Genomic DNA, 18,795 nt, shown 5'->3' with positions numbered 1-18,795 from the left:
TCTGAATAGCAGTTTAAGGAAACAGAGTTGAAAAGGAATTCTTAACTTCAACCAGTGCTAATTAATCATCATCAGTAGACTCATTGTTCATCTGACTGAGATAAATAACAATTAAAGTTTGCTTCCATCATAAAATTCATTTTGTTAAAAGTTTTTACAAAACAAGATCAATGCAATGTTTTCTTCAAAAAGAATAAAAAAGAAAACCCTCTGTGGAAGTAATTATTTTAAAATAAAACAACAATAATAACCATTCACGCTTCATTCTGAGACCTGGTGTTTAATGTTACATACTTGACTGCAAATTAACGAGAAATCTATATGAAAAAAGGGATAATGTTTAAACTCTAATAATTATTGCCTAGATACCAAGCCTGCAAAAGGCAAATATCCTGTAAGAGTTCTATTTCTCAAGAAAAAAAAAAAAAAGAAAAGAAAAAGTATATTAAATGGAAAGGCTATAATAACATCTCGTTAGAAAGAAAATGAAAAAGGAAATATGTATTTTCAGTGCTCGTTATTAAACAACTTTATTTTCTATTACAGGTAGAACAGATCCCCTTAGAAATCAAATTTTATCCTCTATCACTGTACAAACAGATATGTAAGAGAAGCAAACTGTCTTCAACTAAAATAGGTTCTCTGCGTGTACTACTATGAATGGAAAGGCAGCAACCTCAGTTTGAAGTTTCCTAAAACATAATTTAAGATACTTTAAATTTTAAATATTTCTTATTCTTGAGGCACTTTTACTAATCCAAATTTTTCTGCAATAGGTCTTGTAACCAAATATACCTTACCACCTACATTTTCTTCCTACAGTGTAAGCCACTCAGGGCCATCCAAAACAGAAATCTATATTTTCCTTAAAATAAGTTTAAAACACATTCTGTTTCCCTTCTGTTTCTGAGGGTATGCCTACACTGCAGTCTCATGTGTGACTGTAATTGGTCCCCCATATATAACCTAGATAGCACGGAGAATGACAGCAATAGAATGAGCTGAGGACATTCCAACCAGTCTACCCAAGCTCCTAAAAGTCATGGGGTGAGAATATTTCAACCCATAATGAACATGACACTGACACAGTTAAACTGTTATCTACTTGATCAGGCACGTCTACATTTGCTGTAATCACACCGCTGGATTGCAGCATAAGATCAGAGATGTTACTGTGGTTGGGCAGTTATGTTCTTCCTCCAATGTGTGGGGGGGGCGGGGGGGGGGGGGGGGGGGGGGCTGGGTGAAGACAGGCTTCTCTACTTCCAGTTTGTGCCCTTACCCTTGTAACTGCAGCAGTAACAGAGAAAACCAATAAAAAAATAATCTGTTGTGTAAGAGCGTCTCCTGTAGTTTAGGAGAGCAAATTAGCCCAGGGGAATCAGAGGATATATTCCAAATTTCATCCTTGTGTTGGAAATTTACAGCTTCGAGTTTCCAGTCTTTCATGGTGGACTGTCTTTTGTGGACCAAAAGCGCCACATAAAAGAAACAAAAAAAAAACAAAAATCTTCTGTGGCAAGACATGGTTATGAACAAATCCAAAAATGCTCAATGATAAACTAAGGCTAAACTACTCAATTAAATTAAAAGAAGTGCAAAACCAAGGAGTTAAATTAATCCAACTCTGGGTATTCTGAATTTCCATATTGGCTGGTACAGATTCTCTTTACAACTGGACATTGGTGTTTTACACTGAAAGTATTGCCATAGTAAAATCAAAAAGTAGAGGTTTCTGACAACAGTTTTAAAGTTTGGGAAATTACAAGTAAGCGTGACCTGGTTTTATCATTTTATCAACTACATTGATCAAGTACCAGGGGAGGGGCGGGGAGGGGCAGGGCAGGGCAGGGCAGAGCAGGCCGTGTCTTGTGTTAAATAAGTAAGTTGTGACTGAGAGTTGGAAGCACTTAGAATTCAAAGGCAAGTCTTAATCAAATGAGATGACAACACCAGAAAGAGATCATCACAATATTTTATGAAATGATGACTGAGTTTGATACTACTGGTATATCTGCTCATATTGGCAGGTCTTATGAAAGTCTTGCATTGCACGTGCTGATAAACTGCATACTGTAAGTAAACATTTCAAATTACTGTGTAAATGAAGAATATCTCACCCCTCCAATGACACATACTGTGAGCCAAATATGCCTGCAGTACATTGCTGATCTTGTAACATAGAGTTGATCTGGGAATGCTCAGTGGTCATTTGTCAGAGAATTCTGGAAATCAGATTACTCAGTAAAAACAAACAAACAAAAAAAGCTATGGAAACTAATAAGTTTAGTCAGTTCTTTGAACTGTTTGACTGAAAAGCAGTATTTCTGCAGCCCTTTTTTAGGACCATTTTACCTCATGGCATTAAAATAAAAATACTTTTCACTTGTTTAGTTTTATATAACCAGTACTAACATATGAATAGTGTATAGAAAATATCATAAATAACAATAATAATAATAATAATAATAATAATAATAAACGCAGATGGTTTTAAATGGCAACAAATTTAATGAAGAAACAGCAACATAAAAGAGAACCCTCCAAGTGATGAAGGAGAAAGTCAGTGACACAAACATGAAGACTCCCTAGAAACATACCTCGTAATGTCTTTTTCCAGTCTTCTGAAAATGAGGAATTATCACTTGGGGATTGCACAGTTGTGAGAAGAATACTGTCAATTTTGCTAGGCTGAGTTGCACTGAATTTGACTGCCAAATGATGGTGAAAAACTAGTCAGTTACTTATAGCTCAAGATGATTACCAATAACAAGCTTCACTACAGAAAAAATAACATCAAGTGTTCTAAACAAAGCAAGCCACAAAATCTCTGAAAATGTCTAAGCTAGAAAGTCCTAAAAAGTTACATGGGAAAGCTGAATTTTTCATAAAAATTCAGCTCCAAACTATGGATCTCTGTGTAGAGTCCTGCTTAGTCCTAATTTTTTATACATTGACTATATGGAAAGTTTTCACTGCAAGCTATCTAGGAAATGTTTTGTACCTTTAAAACACTTCAACTAAATTAGTTATTTACCATTTACATTGCTATATGTCAAGATTCTTAAGCTATACAAAATGTGACTGTACAATTCCCAACTGAATAATAAATGAATACATAAACCCAAGAATCTCATACATTTTGTTCCTCCCTATTTCTGTTTGGCTAGAAAGTCAAAGCCTTGATCTCAGTCCAAAGGCCTGTTTACATAAGTCATTGATCCCTATTCAGATAGTAGCAGTATTTAAACCACAAATAAGACAAATTTCAGAAAGATGAGAGGTAATACGTTTTTGGGTCATGAGTTGTCATAACAGACAGGGCACAAGGCCCATCAGTTTTGACCCTACTTTTGTTCAAATTGTTGGCAGACCAAAACTCAGCATGCATCAACAGAAGCATAACTAACTCAGCATTTGAAGAGATCAGTTAGGACTGATCAATTACTGCCCATCAATTTGTGGCAATTTGTAAACAATTGCTGTTCACAGCTAATGACTACAATGTGAACTTTGGAGATGGAAAGAGAGGACACCATAAATATCCGTCCTCGTTCAGAATAAATGAGCGCTTAACAGACACAGGCCATACTTTTTGTAGGACAGTATCATGATCCCCAGTCTGCCTACAAAATTTTAAATTTTTACAAGTTTTTCAGCATTGTCTTGGGATGGGGATATTAGACTACTGATAAATAGGCCAAAATATTTAATAATGATAAATATATATAATATCATAACGCTAGAAAATGGTTTATCAACTTCATCAGGTATTGCTTTGCATTGAAGGTCACTGAATAGGACCCTTAAGTTCTACTTTCTTTCCAGTGAACAGTACATTCTTACAGCAGTATTGTAAAATTCAAAATGTTTTCTTTTGAAATTCTGCTTCTTTTCCGTCTTGTGAGACGGAATGAATTCAGAGGCCTCAACAGTATAAGCAAGTATGCTTGCCTGTTATAACTGCTGATTTTCCTGAAGAGAATGTAATTTCTCTGTAGGATTGGCTAAATTGTAACAAACTATTTCTGAAAAATCACAATAAAACATGGGGTTTTAAAATCCCATTAGATAGTGCTGGGAACTTGTCAGATCCCACACAATTCATTCCCTCATCCAGTGACTTGTGATATTTGGCACATAATGCATTTATGCTTTTCGCTTGCAAAACGAAGACATTTTTTCCTCCCATTCTTCTGACCTTTATTATTATTATCAAATACTCTCTCCAATTTCATTGAATTATGCAAAACTACTCCTGTGAGTAATGTCAGAAGGATTTTGTCTGTCTCTTGGAATGAGATATTTGACACAGTTTCTGCAGTAAGCCTGTGTTTCCAAACTCTACTTAAATAAGACAGATTCAAAAATAATGCAAAGCCAGGAAAAAAAATACAGAGCTGTGAGTTTTGCATCTCAGAATTAGTTGTTTTATCTAATCAGTAATCAGAAATAGCTTAATACAAAGAATAGTTTCTCTAACCAAGTTCAGAGATTTCTTTGCCAGTCCTGGAACTGAGTGCTTGTGGGGAAAAAAGTGCTCATAGAAACTCAAAGAAATGTAAAATAGTTCAAATTTGATTGTAATTTATCATCCTTGTTACTACTTTTCTGCAGTGGTTTATCTAACTTTGAAACATCATTGTTATTTTAAGTTCACTAATTAGTTTCCTTATAAAAAAGTCATTCAATCCAGGAAGGCACTTTTTTCATTTTAATTATGTAATGACTATTTTCAGTGATTGGCAAAAGTTCTTCCAAATGCTATATTCAATCTGTATTCAATCAGGGACAATCTGTACTGCCTACATAGCATTACCTCATCTCACTAGTTTTTACAGAAGCTACATGTTATCTACTGAGATTTTAGGATGTAATTTCCTGTGAATGACAGAAGCTGATAACAGTCCAAGTCATGAAATTGAGAACTATACTCACACACTTTTTAGAATATTGGAAATACATGCTACATCAACTGCACAAATAACTGAGTATTTCTGTTTAAGAAGCACTTCAGTATTACCACCCTGCTGGAAAGCCATAGAGGTGTTAGCTCTTATTTAGTTGCTCCACCTACCATTCCTACAAGATCAACATTGTTCACAAAAGATCAATAGAACCATTATAAAATATGTTCGCTATAATTAAGGAGGCAGGAGTTCTATATTTATGCTGCAGGCTACATTAAAATACCAACAGACATCAGGACTGAGTTAGCACTCTCTCAGCTATATCAGTTATTCCTCACTAAACCATGATGTGTGTTTGTTTGTTTGTTTCTTTAATTTATTTGCTTCAAGTACCACCAATTTCTACTCCCTCATTAAGAACCCCATGCTCTAAATTTAAAATCCCTAAAGGGAATTTATTTCTTGATGTCTTTTGGTGAGGAAACAGAATTAAAAGAATGTGGAGTGGAGGAAATAGGTAAGGATTATACCCCAAGTTCCTTACAAAATGAAGTGGAAAATGTCTTCAAAATTAAATACAGATGAAATATAGGGCTTTCTTCTGGGGGGAGGAAAAGGATCGTACAATCATTTATGTATGTGGATATATATATACATGCATAAATACACACATCTGATATGCATATATTTATGTAGTTTTACACCTGCGGATGATATACAACTACACTATCACTACGAATAACCATTTTATGCTCACAAAGCACATAACGGACTTCTTATATCTTTGTAGAACTGAAACCTTAAGATGGAAGACTCTGATCTCCATTTTGCTTATTCAACTTTTGTCAGCAACAGTCCTTACAAAGTTCTCAAATTACGTGTTTATCAGAAGGATGTAGAAGCTTATTCACTATGCCTGATGCACACTCAGTCAAGTTTGGTTCATGTTAAATATTCTAGAAATACATCCCAACCAATTTGATCAAGCACACAATTACTCAGACAAAGATGGAAGTATACCACAAAAAGCTATTAGACCATAACAGCAAATAAATAAATAGAAATAAACATACACTGCAGATATCAAAGCATAGTAATAGGCCAAGATACAGAAGATTTACAAAGCTGTTTCTAGCATCATATACTAGCAGTATAAATATCTGCACATATAACGTGTAGAATGTTTCCATATTCAGAATTGGTATCTGAGAATTGGTAAATTCAGAATTCAGAATTGGTAAATTTGAAAATTCAGAATTGGTAAATCTGAGAAGCACTAGGTGTGCACATACACATTCATAAATCCTTAAGGCTCTGAGATTTTTATTAGGTGAAAGGCAAAAAGATATATATATATTTCATTGCAACTATGTAGAACACGATGACTTGAGGAAATCATCAGAAGTTTTTCTACATAATATTCATCTACATGTCTACACAAGACCAACAGAAATTGAAATTTCAATTTTTTTTTCAGGCCTGCAGAAACATACAGTGTTTGTTAGCAGTGAGTTTCTTTTTAGTAGTAGTAGTACAGTGTTTGTTAAGTCAGTTTAGAAAGATATTAACACTGTGTTAAAAACAGTGTTCCAAGTTTCTCTTAAACCTGGAAGGATGGACTAAAAGAGCAGACAGGATGAATCACAGAAGAATACCACACATTTTCCTTGCAATTAAGCCTGTCAAACTTACATCTGTACCTGCTGCCAAAAGAACTTATTCCACTATGCCAAATGACTGGTGTTTTTTAAATGCAATATCAGTGAGGGACATTTAAAACTAAGCAGTATATCTGTTAGGGAAAGGGTCTGGAAGAATTTATCACCGAAGTGAAATGAAGTCAAAGAGCCAAGTGTCAGTAAAGGTTTGCCTTTTCTTTTAAGTCTGAAACAATTCCACCAGCTGAATCACATCCCAAATAAAAACATTTACTATGTCATAAAATCATGCAATGAAATATTGCACAATTTTATACAGTCATGCAATACTGTATGGCTCCAATATAAAAAAGTCTGTTTTCCAGAGGTGGAAGCAAGGACAAGTTACAACAGGGGAAATCTAAAAACATGGGAATCTAGGGCATGAAGGGCTGGAGAGCAAAAGCTTAAAGTTGACACTTGCAATGGACATTGAGAGCAACAAAACAAACTACTACTACTACTGTGACAGAAAAAGGGTGAAAAAGGCAAATGTGGGACTGTTACTGAATAGGGTGGATATTTTAGTGACAGCAAGTACAGGCAACACAGAGGTACTCAACGCTTTCTTTGCCTGAGTCTTCGCCAACAAGGGCTTCCAGACCTCTGGGCTGAGGGACAGTATTCACAAAGGTCTACCAGCAGTGGGCAAGGGATATATGTCATGACATAATTCAGTTCTTTTAACTCTGAAATTGTGATAGTAAAACTGAACTGAGACATAAAGATACAAAATATTGATAATAATTTTCCACTACACTTTGTATTCTAATTAGAGACATTTAGAACCCTGGCATATATTCAGAATTAAACACACTTAAAAATATCAAAGAAAATGACTGTTCAATGAGATCCATTTTCAAGCATCTTATTTTAAAGTGAACAAGACAAAAAAAAAAAAAATAAATAAACTGGTATTCTTTAATACTTAAATTAGAAGTGACTTAAGTTTGACAGTGTATTTGTTTCATGTTACAGCCATCATACTATGAAAATGCAAAATGAAACACTATTTCAGTTACACATTAAAAATAATCCAGCAAAGGTTTGCAAATAATATATTAAATGTACCATTACAATGGAATTGTTGGTGATTTAATTAAGAACTGAAGAACAGCACCCTTTTTGCAAGTAACCCAGCAGGTTCCTAGTAAATGATCTGTAATATACAAGCTAGACTAGTTCAGCTAAAAGCCAACAAAGCATTAAGTGTTCCAAGGAAAAGGAAATGCAGAGGAAGAGGTGACTGGAGAATGGTAAACAAAACCTTGCACTTAGGAGAATAATGTTGCATGTCAAAGTCCAACTGCAAAGATTATTGACATTCAATTACTATTCATCTCTCCATCTTGTTATATCCAAACCAGATTCAATTTCAAGTCACTATTCACAAGAAGGAATGCAGAAGGAATGCAGAAACACTTTGGTATGGATCACACTTTTTACAGATGTCATGTGCCTGTTACTAATCTCAGGTTTAAATGGTTCATGACCACTATCTTTGAATTTTATACTCACTCTGACCAAGTTACCATGGGTATACATTTAAACAAAATTCTTATCAAAATATACTTTGAATAACAATGGGATCTGCCTTGTTCTTTCCCCACACATAGTTATTGTCTTGCCAAAAATTTATTTCACAGAAGGAAAATGTAATGAAGAGTTTTAAATTACAATAGGATAACATGCTGGACTGGCTCTACAGATCTGCATTACAGGCTACTGCGATTTCCTGACTGCACCTTAACAATATCCTTTAAATAAATTGAGAAAAGAAATGTAGGCATTTGTAACTTTACAATCAGCTGAATACAAATGCCATTTTGGTGCAAAGACTGCCTTAGGAAGAATACGTCAGACGTTTTCATTAATAGCTAAAGGAATTCATTCCATTTGCTGCCTAGTAGACTGACTCTACTGAAGAACTCAAGCGTTATAAGCATAGTGAACATACAAATCATATTGTACAATTTTATGAACTTTACATTACAGAATTAACTCCTTTTACATATTTAATATGGAATATGACCTTACAGCAGTGCTAAAAAATAATAATAAAATAAAATAATAATAATTTAAAAAAAAATGCCTTCTGGGCAGTATATTTTAAGATAAATTTATTTCTGAAACAAGTGAAGTACAACACTGTAATATTGGTATCTGAGTGATTGCCAACCTAAATATGGAAACTAATTGTATTTTAGCTCATAGTTCAAATTTACCTGTCATTATGAAAACTGTAATACAATTTTAATGGAAGATCCCTTTTTAAGCACCTGTCATGACCTGCCCAAAAGCAAATGCATTTCAGCAGCTGTTATTACATGTTATTACATGTGATTGGACATGTAAGCAAACAGTTCAAGCAACTGTATCACTTCAAATATGTTTAGAAATTTATTGGAATAGAAAGCTAACAGAAATATGATTTATTTTAGTAGATTTTAATAAGGTATTGGTGTCTTAAAATTAAGGAGATTCTGAACATGAAAAAAAAAAATCTGTTCACTAGCTGTGCCCCCCCCCCCATTTTCAATCTACAAGACAGTGTAGCCTGCTCCAAAATTTTGAAATCTATGAAGCCCTAAGGGGTACCAAAGCTAAGGTCTGTTCCCTCCAGAAAAAAATAATGTGTCTTTAATATGGAGGGGAAAATGATATGGTAACCTGCAATTGACACTGCCTGCATCTGTACAGAACACAATTTCACTTTTCCTATTCTTCTACTGAAGGAAAAATTCAAATCCACCAAGTCTGCTGATAGGTTTACAGATTTCACTTCAGTATCATTAATAATGATAATCACCCAAAGGAAATAAAATAATCAGTGAAAAGATCCCAAATCAAAGGTACTACCTGAAAATACCAGTTATTCCATAGACAAAGCTCAATAGCTTCTGCCTTTTACCAAGTGTGATGCCCCTGATCTTTTAAAATAAAAACATCAACTCACATCTGAGGAAAGACAAATTATAATTCTGTTTGGTGAAAATAACCTTCCTAGTTAATTTTTCTGTTATGTTCTTCTTACGAATCCTATGACTGAAGAGAAATAAGGAAGTTACACACTGGATTCGTCTTTCACTGTGAGCCAGAATCAAGAACTGAAGCAGTGTCGCCTAACACAAAACTCCCCCTTATGCTCCCACTGAGCATAAGGGGGAGGTTTAGGTGAGGAATGAATGCAGAATCATGTCCTCGGGCTTTACTCACCTCTTATTTGGAGCTTTAGTGTGATTGTAACTGACATAAAAAAGGCCAAAAAACCTGCTCCTGAAGCAGTGCTTTGACTGTAGAGCTTCTTGTTCATGCTCTTCAAAATCATATTAATGCCAGTGTCTTTTCAAAAGGAGATTGAAATCTTCCTTCATTCCACCATTCATAGGGTCCTCCCACATGACCCTGTTCAGTTCTCTTTTAAAAGGAGCAGTAATGGCTCAACTATGTCTTTGATCCTGCCACCATTTATTTATTTTTTATTATTATTATTATTATAGCAGTATAGAATTGATACAGTTTCAGGGGCTGCTTTGAGAGTCTTTTTGTAGTCAGGAGCTCAATAATTCCTGCATTTAGGCTTCAGGAGGATCAAACCACAGAAGTCTTTCAGGCAAAATCCTTATCTTGATACAGGTATAGTCTAACTCTGTCCACGAACTCATAATAAACTGCAATACTCAGTCTTTCATCTAATTCTCCCATAAAAGCTTGATATCCTAAATATATGGGAGCTACATTTCTTTGCACATTCACTGAAAACTGATCTCACAAGCCTAGGCAGAGGAACTTCTGAATGAGAGAGTTATTATATGAGGAAGAATCTATAAACTCAGCCACAGAGGGAAAAAATTCTCTTTGAAATCCTTTCTTTGTTTTAGGCACAAAACCTGTACAACCTCTGCACAGCAATTTTAGAGTTTATTCTTTAAATCCAAGGTCGTGCAGCCAGAGCAGCTAGTGCATGCTCAGAGGGGAGGTAATCATCCTCTGTTCTTCTCAGCAAGCGCTCTTTGCTGAGGTCAAAGAAATGGGGCAATGTAACACTGGAATCCATTACAAATTAGCATAATGTCATCACCTCTCTCTGTGACATTTAAAATGAGCACAGATGAAGGACAGCATGGAAAACAATGCAATTACAAATATATGGATCCAACAGTAGTTCTGGGAACGAACAAGGAACCAGTACTGCACATAATGAATCCTTTAACAAACTCAAACGTTCATTATTTTGTCTTCTTTCTCTGTCATCGTTATTAAAAAAAAAAAAAAAAAAAGTCAGACACTCACTTCTGAAAGCAGGAAGCCTAAACAAAGCATCACAAGCTTTCATCTTGTACAAATACAAAAAGAGAACAGAACATACACATAAAGGTGAGAACACCATCTCAGCACCAAAATGCAGCACTGCTGTGAGGCAATCTGTGAAGCTGAGATCTCTCTCTGTATCTACACTGAAGTCTAATCAGACTTTAACATTTCTGAAAATTCACACACACACACAAAATAAAAAAAAAAGGTAAATAAAAAAGGCACAAAATATAAAGAAAAAAATAAATAAACATGCAAAACCCAGAAACTAAAATGTGCTACCTTGTCCAGTAGTAATTTTACCATGTTTTCAAATCAGCCATGCTCAAAAATACACAGAAGAAACATAAGTACAGATCTTGATATCGCAGGACAGAGTGAGAAACAACTCAGCTCCTTTTCAATGAAAACAAGAAACTTCTATTTCCTCCTACATGCTCTAAGTTTTCTGAATAATAATAATAATAAAAAAGTAGCTAAAACTTCAGTCTCAAAACACTCTGAAAACATTTTTAACTATGTCTTTTGTGAGACATGATAGCTAATTAGTTATTTGATTATCATAATCAGAAACACTAATCATTGCAGTCTTGATGAAAATTCAGTGATTATCCCAAGAGGGTTGCGGTCCAGTAAGTGTGTTGACAGGCTATTTGTTATTGTAATGCCGATGCATCAAGATAACATATAACAGAAAACAAAAGACAAATACAGATTAATACTATCCATGATACTTCAATACAAGAGAAAATCTATTATGACCTCCAGGTCAAATTATGTGGTTCTACTTACGCAAAATTCCTTATAATATCAGTTTTACCTTTGGAAGACTGTAGGCTCCTAGTGAATGAAACTTCAAAAAGCATTAGCATAACCAGCAACCAGTGCCAAACCACATCAGAGAATCTGTTTAAAATTACCACACATTTAACTGAAAAGTTACAGAAAGTCATTTTATTGTTTAGAAGTACAATCAAAGTATGGCAAATACAAATAAAATGTGAAGCAGTATCTTTCCCTTTCATAACATTACTTCTCTAAATCCTTCAAACACCTAAAGTTTATTTATCTTATATAACCAGTATTACATATTTTTTATCTTTATAATAAAATAACATACCCTTTGAGAAATACCAGTACCAGACCTTTTCCTATGAAAATTACAACAGAAAGCTGACATTAGGTAAACTATTTTTCCCCAAGAAGTTGCATTTTGCCAGCCCACTTGAGGATTTATTTTTAACCCTATTCCTTCAGTCTGTAATTTCTTATTTCAACTTTCAATTTAACAAGCTTAAAGTGGAACTGTTCAGAGATTAAATACTCAGGAAGTTGCTTTAAAATACTAAATTACTATTATCTGCTCCATGAGTTGGAACCCTTTTCTCACCTTCTCATTCATGCCTTTTTATTTTTATTATTTTCAGCAGGTAATATTAAATGTCACCCAAGCTCTACAAAAATACCAATGCTATTACTTTTTCTTTTTTTCCTCTTTCCCCTTCAAGACTAACAGCTGCCAGAATTGTGGATGTCAAAACTGGCAGCTGGGAGCTTTTCCCATACTTGCCAAAGGTTTGATTGGAGATATGTAAATACACTTCTCCAAAAATTGTCCAAGGGTCCCAAGAGGCACAACTGAGGTTAGATACTTCCTTCACAACTCTGCAAAGCCACTGTATCTCCCGAACTCCCAGAAATAGAAAGCAAGAATTCAAGACAAAGAGATGTCATTTTCACAATGACTTCATAGAGTAGCTGTCTATCACTCTACAGTACAAATGCATATGGCTTCCATTGTCACTGTATCCAAGCAGTCACAATTTTTCATGTACTTCCACCATGACTACCAAATGTAAAAAAATTATTATTGTATTTTGACACTAAGAAACTTAAGCACAAAAATACAAAATAAAACTGGTAAAACAAACATAAATTTAATGGAATCATATTAATGACTGTAAAATAAGATCTCAACAGAATATGTACTTCAGCTACATAAAAGGAAGAAAAGCAATTATACTTGACTCATTTGTCAAACGTTTGGCAAATTTGTAGAAAACTCCGAGAAAGAAAATGTCCATGGGTAATTTATTCCAGTATTTTACTGCCTGATAAGCTTTTTTTTTTTTTTTCACCTAATCTAAATCTGTAGATTAACCCAATTTATTCCTCATTTTCAGTTGATCAAGAAAAACAGTTGATCATTGTCCTGTTTACAACAAATTCTTGCATAAAATAAACCTCATATTTTCTCTGAGTCTTCTCTTGTCTAGATTAAACAAAACAAATTCAATCAACATTTCTTTGTAGGTCATGTCTTCTAAAGCCTTCATCATTCTTAATCTTCTCTTTCATACTTTCTGTAGCTTGCTCAACTCTTCTTTAAACCATGATGACCAAACCTAAACAATAAACTAGATATGGCCTCAGAAGCACTATCTGACCTGAATAATTGTTTTCTACATTTTCTTTCTGTTCTACTATCATCTGATTAGGCAGATATCTTCTGCTTGGTGCATTTGATTTCTCCTTCCCAAGTGTAACAAAATATATATCAACTTGTTGCTTTAAAGCTGCTGTCCAAAATTTTGAATGCTGATCCTCAAGAAGAATTTAAATAAAATCTAGATAATTTCTGCATGTTTTTGATCATATATTAGCATAACATTAAAATTATTTATGAAGACACTAAACAGAATACTCTATCCAGGAGAGATACATGCAGGACTCTGTTGACATGCCTTCTCCCTCATGAAGTGAGACTAATAGTAACTGATTGATTCTTAGACATCATGACACTGATTAAATGGAATCCAAGTTTGTTTACAGGAGTGTCATATGAGACAGGATGAAAAAGCCTACTAAACTCAAGGTGCATTAAATCTGCAGATTTCTATATAGATCATTTACCCTGTCAAAACCATTCTAGAGTTAAATTCATTTCTTGTAGATCTTAACATTTTGCTCTAGACTCTTTTAAATGATTCAGTCAGAATATCTATAACATCCTGGCTCTTCTTTTTGTTATTTTGAAGCCCAATAATATTTTTACTTTCTTCTAACACTTGAGGCTCCCAAAACCTCCACAAGTTCTCAAAATATAGAAGATTTAGATAAAGCTCTTATTCATGAATTTTTTCTTTTATTCACTATTATTTTATAAGGTTTTTTCTTCTAGGCAGGCACACTTCAGCATGTTACCTCAGCATGTACACTATGTACTCATTAAAACATTTCTATTGCGTATCTGGTCAAATAATTCTGTACGATAGTGCACAAAGACTGAAGCAAAGAACAGCACTGATTTTTTCAGCTTTCTACACATCTTATATCTGCTTTCTTTTTCATATTTGATAATGAAAATATACTGTCTATTTTCGTCTTATTTTTATACATCTGTGAGATGCGCCACTGCCTAGATAACATATAGTTTTCACTTTGCACTTCTTTATTTTATTTTTTTTCAGGTTATTTCTCTATACTTGTACTGAGGCACGTATGTCTTTCTTCCATTTTTGGATGATTCCTTTCTGGTTCAAGTTATCAAAGAGCTTCTGATGCAACTATAACAGTATTTTGTGATGCTTCCTGTCCCTTTTGCATCTCTCAAAAGGATTTGCAGTTGTACTTCTACCAGACACTCCAGAAAAAAAAAAAAAATGTTATTTATTCAAACATGTTCAATATCTGAGTTGTAGTGATCTCTATAGGGTCACAAACAATAGTTGTGGTGCTCAGAGAAATAGACTCAGTTCTTCAGAATATCAAGATGATACCCTGTGTACTGTCCCACACCTTTTTCTGTTTTCTTTCCCCAAAAAATCTGTATTTTTTCAGGAAATCTCATGTGTCTCTCAGAACAACCTTCTCTCCTGTAAGTACTACTGGCTCACCATTCAAAAACCTGACTAGTATAAATACTAGTACTATATTATCTAGAGGAAAAAAGCATTTCACAAGTAAACATGGTTAGTATTCTGTTCTGTGATCACCATCTTGAAGAAGCTTCACTTTCAACTTAAGCTCAGGGGTCTTGGAAACCACTGTTTTTAATATTTCCTATTAACTGGGAAAAAAAATCAACTTTTTTTTTTAACTTTAAAACTACAGAGAATAGATATATGAAACAAGATGAATATTAATACAATTGGACAGAAGACTAACTTGAATACCAGATGAAGTATGAAATGCCTTAAAGTGCAACAACTACATGAAAAGCAAATATATTTAAAATAAAACAACAACAAAAAGTATAAGCATAAAATAAATCTTGCATTGTTAGAAGACATGTAATTTGTCTGATAAGCTGCAATTTCACTTTGCCACAATTTATGTCTTGTTAGATACTTCACAGTAAGCACCTGCAAATATATTCTTACTCCTTAGCAAGCAGGAGGAGGATAAACACATTCTTTGGGGTCACTGCACACTCAACTGCATGTCAGCATACTGTAGCTGACATTTGGCAAGCCTAAACCTTGGATCATGTCAAGGAAACCATTTCTGTCGACATCATCAAAACCAGTTCTCATCAGTTCCCAGGCTTACTGTTAGGATAGACTCAAAATATTTTGCTTAAAACATTAATTCCCTTAATTTTTTTACAATGATTTGTACATGCCTAAACAAGACTGGAGCAATTCATTTTCCTGTCCAACGGAGGTGGTTTACCTCAGTGAATAATTTCTCACATTAATAACATTTCTTACGGGAGATGAGTGACCTTGAATAAATATATTTACTCTTTCTATCAAAAATTAAAGTATGTAGCACGATTTGACAATTCATCAATTTCCTCGCTATGAAATAATGGAAAGAAGGTGCAAATCCCAACAGAAAGGTTTCCTGTTGCCTATATACAACAGAATTCCAAGAACATATGTATTTTCATAGGTTCCTATTGGCTTTTTAACAGATAAGGTGTTTCCCACTGGGAAGTAGTTAAAAATAAAGACAAACAATGGTTCCTACCCAACCACAGCCTTAATTCACCAAGAAACACAAAATAAACCCACAAAGATGACATCGCTTTATGAAACAGAAGACCTTTTTAAAACTTTTCCTTGGAAGTACTGGAATTGGGTCATGGAGGGTATATGGTGCATTTAGTAAAGATGGACATCAAGGGCCTATAACTGTAGCAAAGATACTGTTATAATACAAAGTCATCTGATATGGCTGAAACTCCATACATTACAGTGAAACGGGATGGCTTTGAGGCTTTAACATGTTCAAACACCAGGTATCATGTTTGATATATTTGAACATAACCCCAAATATTTGTTGGCAATACCTACTCTTAAATAAGAGAAAAAGAAGAAAGTATCAAATGAACTGCTGTAATCTAAAACCTACTGAATAATGTCAGCATAGCTTTGTAAAAGCCTGTACATGTCTGCTCAAAAACACTAAACTGACCCAAATGTTTAAAGCTAGTAAGCTGAAAAATTGGGTTTCCAGAACCAATTCTAGTACGTAAAATAAAGAATCACACACAGCATTAAGCAAGGTAGGTATCTTACTAATTTCAGTCAATAATAGCAGGATCAGACTTTTTTCTTTTTTCTTTTCTTTTCTTTTTTTTTTTTTAAATGAGTGTACCTAAAAAGAAAGCCGCTGTGAAAAAAAAAAAAAAAAGGAAAAAAAATCCCCAAAGATTAATGAAGTTGAATAATATATTTAAAAGAAAAAAAAAATGTGATTTAAATAGTCTTTTATGCTATTGAGATCAAATCACTACTTTTGATCTTAACAAATATTCCTATCACAAACTTGCTTTTATATTTATGATAACGCAATGGTAATAACTTTCAATTTCAAGTAATCAAAAACTTCATTTGAAATCTAGTATTTTATTCATGATGGTTATTGAAATATAAGTTTGTAAACATGATTAATCAAGTCCTTCTGGCTTAATTCATTCTCAGAATATCACTGACAGCTACTAATGCTGACATACTCCTTTGGAATAAGCATACAACACAACTCAGCATGTGAAACGGGTGAATATAAATACAAAATTATCTAGGTCAATAGGACTTATTTATGGCCACCAGATAATATAAGTCCAAAAAAATTGAGAACAAGCATACAGAAAATCTTTTTCATAGTACCTGAGCTGTCAAGAAGCATTAAAACTAAACAAGCAAGCAAACACCACTGTTTTTTAATAGGGTGTGGATATGGAACATAATCCTCCACAAAACTGGTTCCATACTAAGTTTAGTATTCATTATTTTAATAGAGGGTTCAAGAGTGTTTCATAAAAAAACAAAAGAGACAGAGGAGATGGATAAATAAAGATATGCTTTACAGTCAGAATTGTACAAAGGACTTAGTAAAACTGAAAATCTTTGAAAATATGCTAAATTTTAGCTAGCCAAAGAAATTCATGCTTCAGACCAGACCCAGTTAAATATCTACTAAAACAAAAGCAGACAACTGCACAACTACATAATTGATTCCTGTTTTGTAGTTGGTATTTCATAATGTGACGACTGAGTTCAAAGACTGGATGAGATTGAGTTACCTAAACACGGTTGTCCATTGCCATTTCAAATGCCCCAGACACCCCCACAAATGACAGATTATGATATATCTTCTGCCTCATATGGTAGATAGGACACAGGACTATTAGGATACTCACTCCATTCCATATGAGCAGCATATTTAGGTTATGCCAGGGCATCCCAAACTGCCTGAGAAAACTATGTTCAGGCACATGAATTGCACTCAGAATATCCACATTTTTATTCTTTATTTCTATGACACAGACATTAATTAAGAGTTATTTAGTATTTCTAGACATGTAAAATTGGACACATACTTGTGCATTATGCACAAGCCTTTCTGCTCTAGCTGTTCTACTAATTTATTAGTACTTTAAAATAATACCTGAGTAACAATTAATTTTTGTGTTCATTGTGACCATAGCCTGAATAGCTTCATAACTACGGCACCTACGTGGTTTTTGTCCTGCATTCTCAGAATGGCTTAACCCACCGAACATCTGAATTACCCTCTGTAGTTACCTCTGTCATCTTTTTAACTATCCAAGAAGTGTTACATTCAGCATATCAGCTGGCTACTTAACGTTAGAGGGACCCACAGATCAATCCTGAGTTTTGGCTAAAATTCTGAAGAGATGTGTGGTAACTGTAACAAGTTGGCTCTTCATCTTTATGCTCTTCTCATCCAAGATATGCCAAGGGCTGGGTGGCTAATGACAAAAATTACTTGGAGGTTTAGGACTGAAATTGAGAATGAATTGCAGGCATGTCTCCACGCATTATAATTGGAGTCAGCTGACTGGGATGTGATGGAGATAGTGGTTCCCAGGGAACAAAGGGGAGCTCTTGCAGGAGGAAGACCTCAGACCTGAAGTCTTATTTCTCATTAAAAATAAATTATTTACTCTGCAGAACAGCAACACATCTGTCCACCTTAACTCTTTACCCAATTCAGTGTTAGAGGAATTCATTGCTTTTTTGCATGACAGTTTTCTCAAATCATTGTAAAAATATTAAAAAATCCTAATACAGAGCCTCTGGAGGTTTATGCATATTCAATTACAATAAAATAAATAAATAAATAAATAAATAAATAAATAAATAAATAAATAAATAAATAAGACTTTCTCCCCAAAAAACAACCCCCCTGCCCCCACACACAGGTGTGTGGATATCAGAACAATTCTCACAGAGTGTGATTCAGTGTTACTGCTTGAGGACTTCCTACACTTTTGGAAAAAGGAGTTTATCATATGGAGCATTCTCCCTTCATTCACATTGTAGTAAAACCACAAACCTTCCTCTCAGGGTCTGCAGGTTTTGCTCCCACTTTGTGCTCATCCTAGTGGCCTAGCCATAAGG

At 34.3% G+C, this 18,795-nt stretch overlaps 1 protein-coding gene across 17 annotated transcripts in view; it reads right to left on the bottom strand.

Moving 5' to 3' along the window:
* PCDH9 (protocadherin 9) overlaps nucleotides 1-18,795 on the bottom strand; it is an 803,467-nt gene that overhangs the window by 544,008 nt on the left and 240,664 nt on the right. The window contains exon 3 of one of the 17 annotated variants that reach the window (XM_083820644.1): nucleotides 2,601-2,711. The exons of the other annotated variants lie outside the window; for them this stretch is intronic. Within the exon in view, the coding sequence (XP_083676770.1) occupies nucleotides 2,601-2,711 (111 nt within the window). The remainder of the gene's footprint in view (nucleotides 1-2,600; nucleotides 2,712-18,795) is intronic. 17 annotated transcript variants of the gene reach the window in all.

The sequence above is a fragment of the Anser anser genome (genome assembly GCF_964211835.1).
Source record: "Anser anser genome assembly, chromosome: 1".
In the NCBI taxonomy this organism is placed as follows: Eukaryota; Metazoa; Chordata; class Aves; order Anseriformes; family Anatidae; genus Anser; species Anser anser.
Note: the sequence above shows the minus strand (reverse complement) of the source record. Positions and strands in the feature narration are given on the sequence as shown.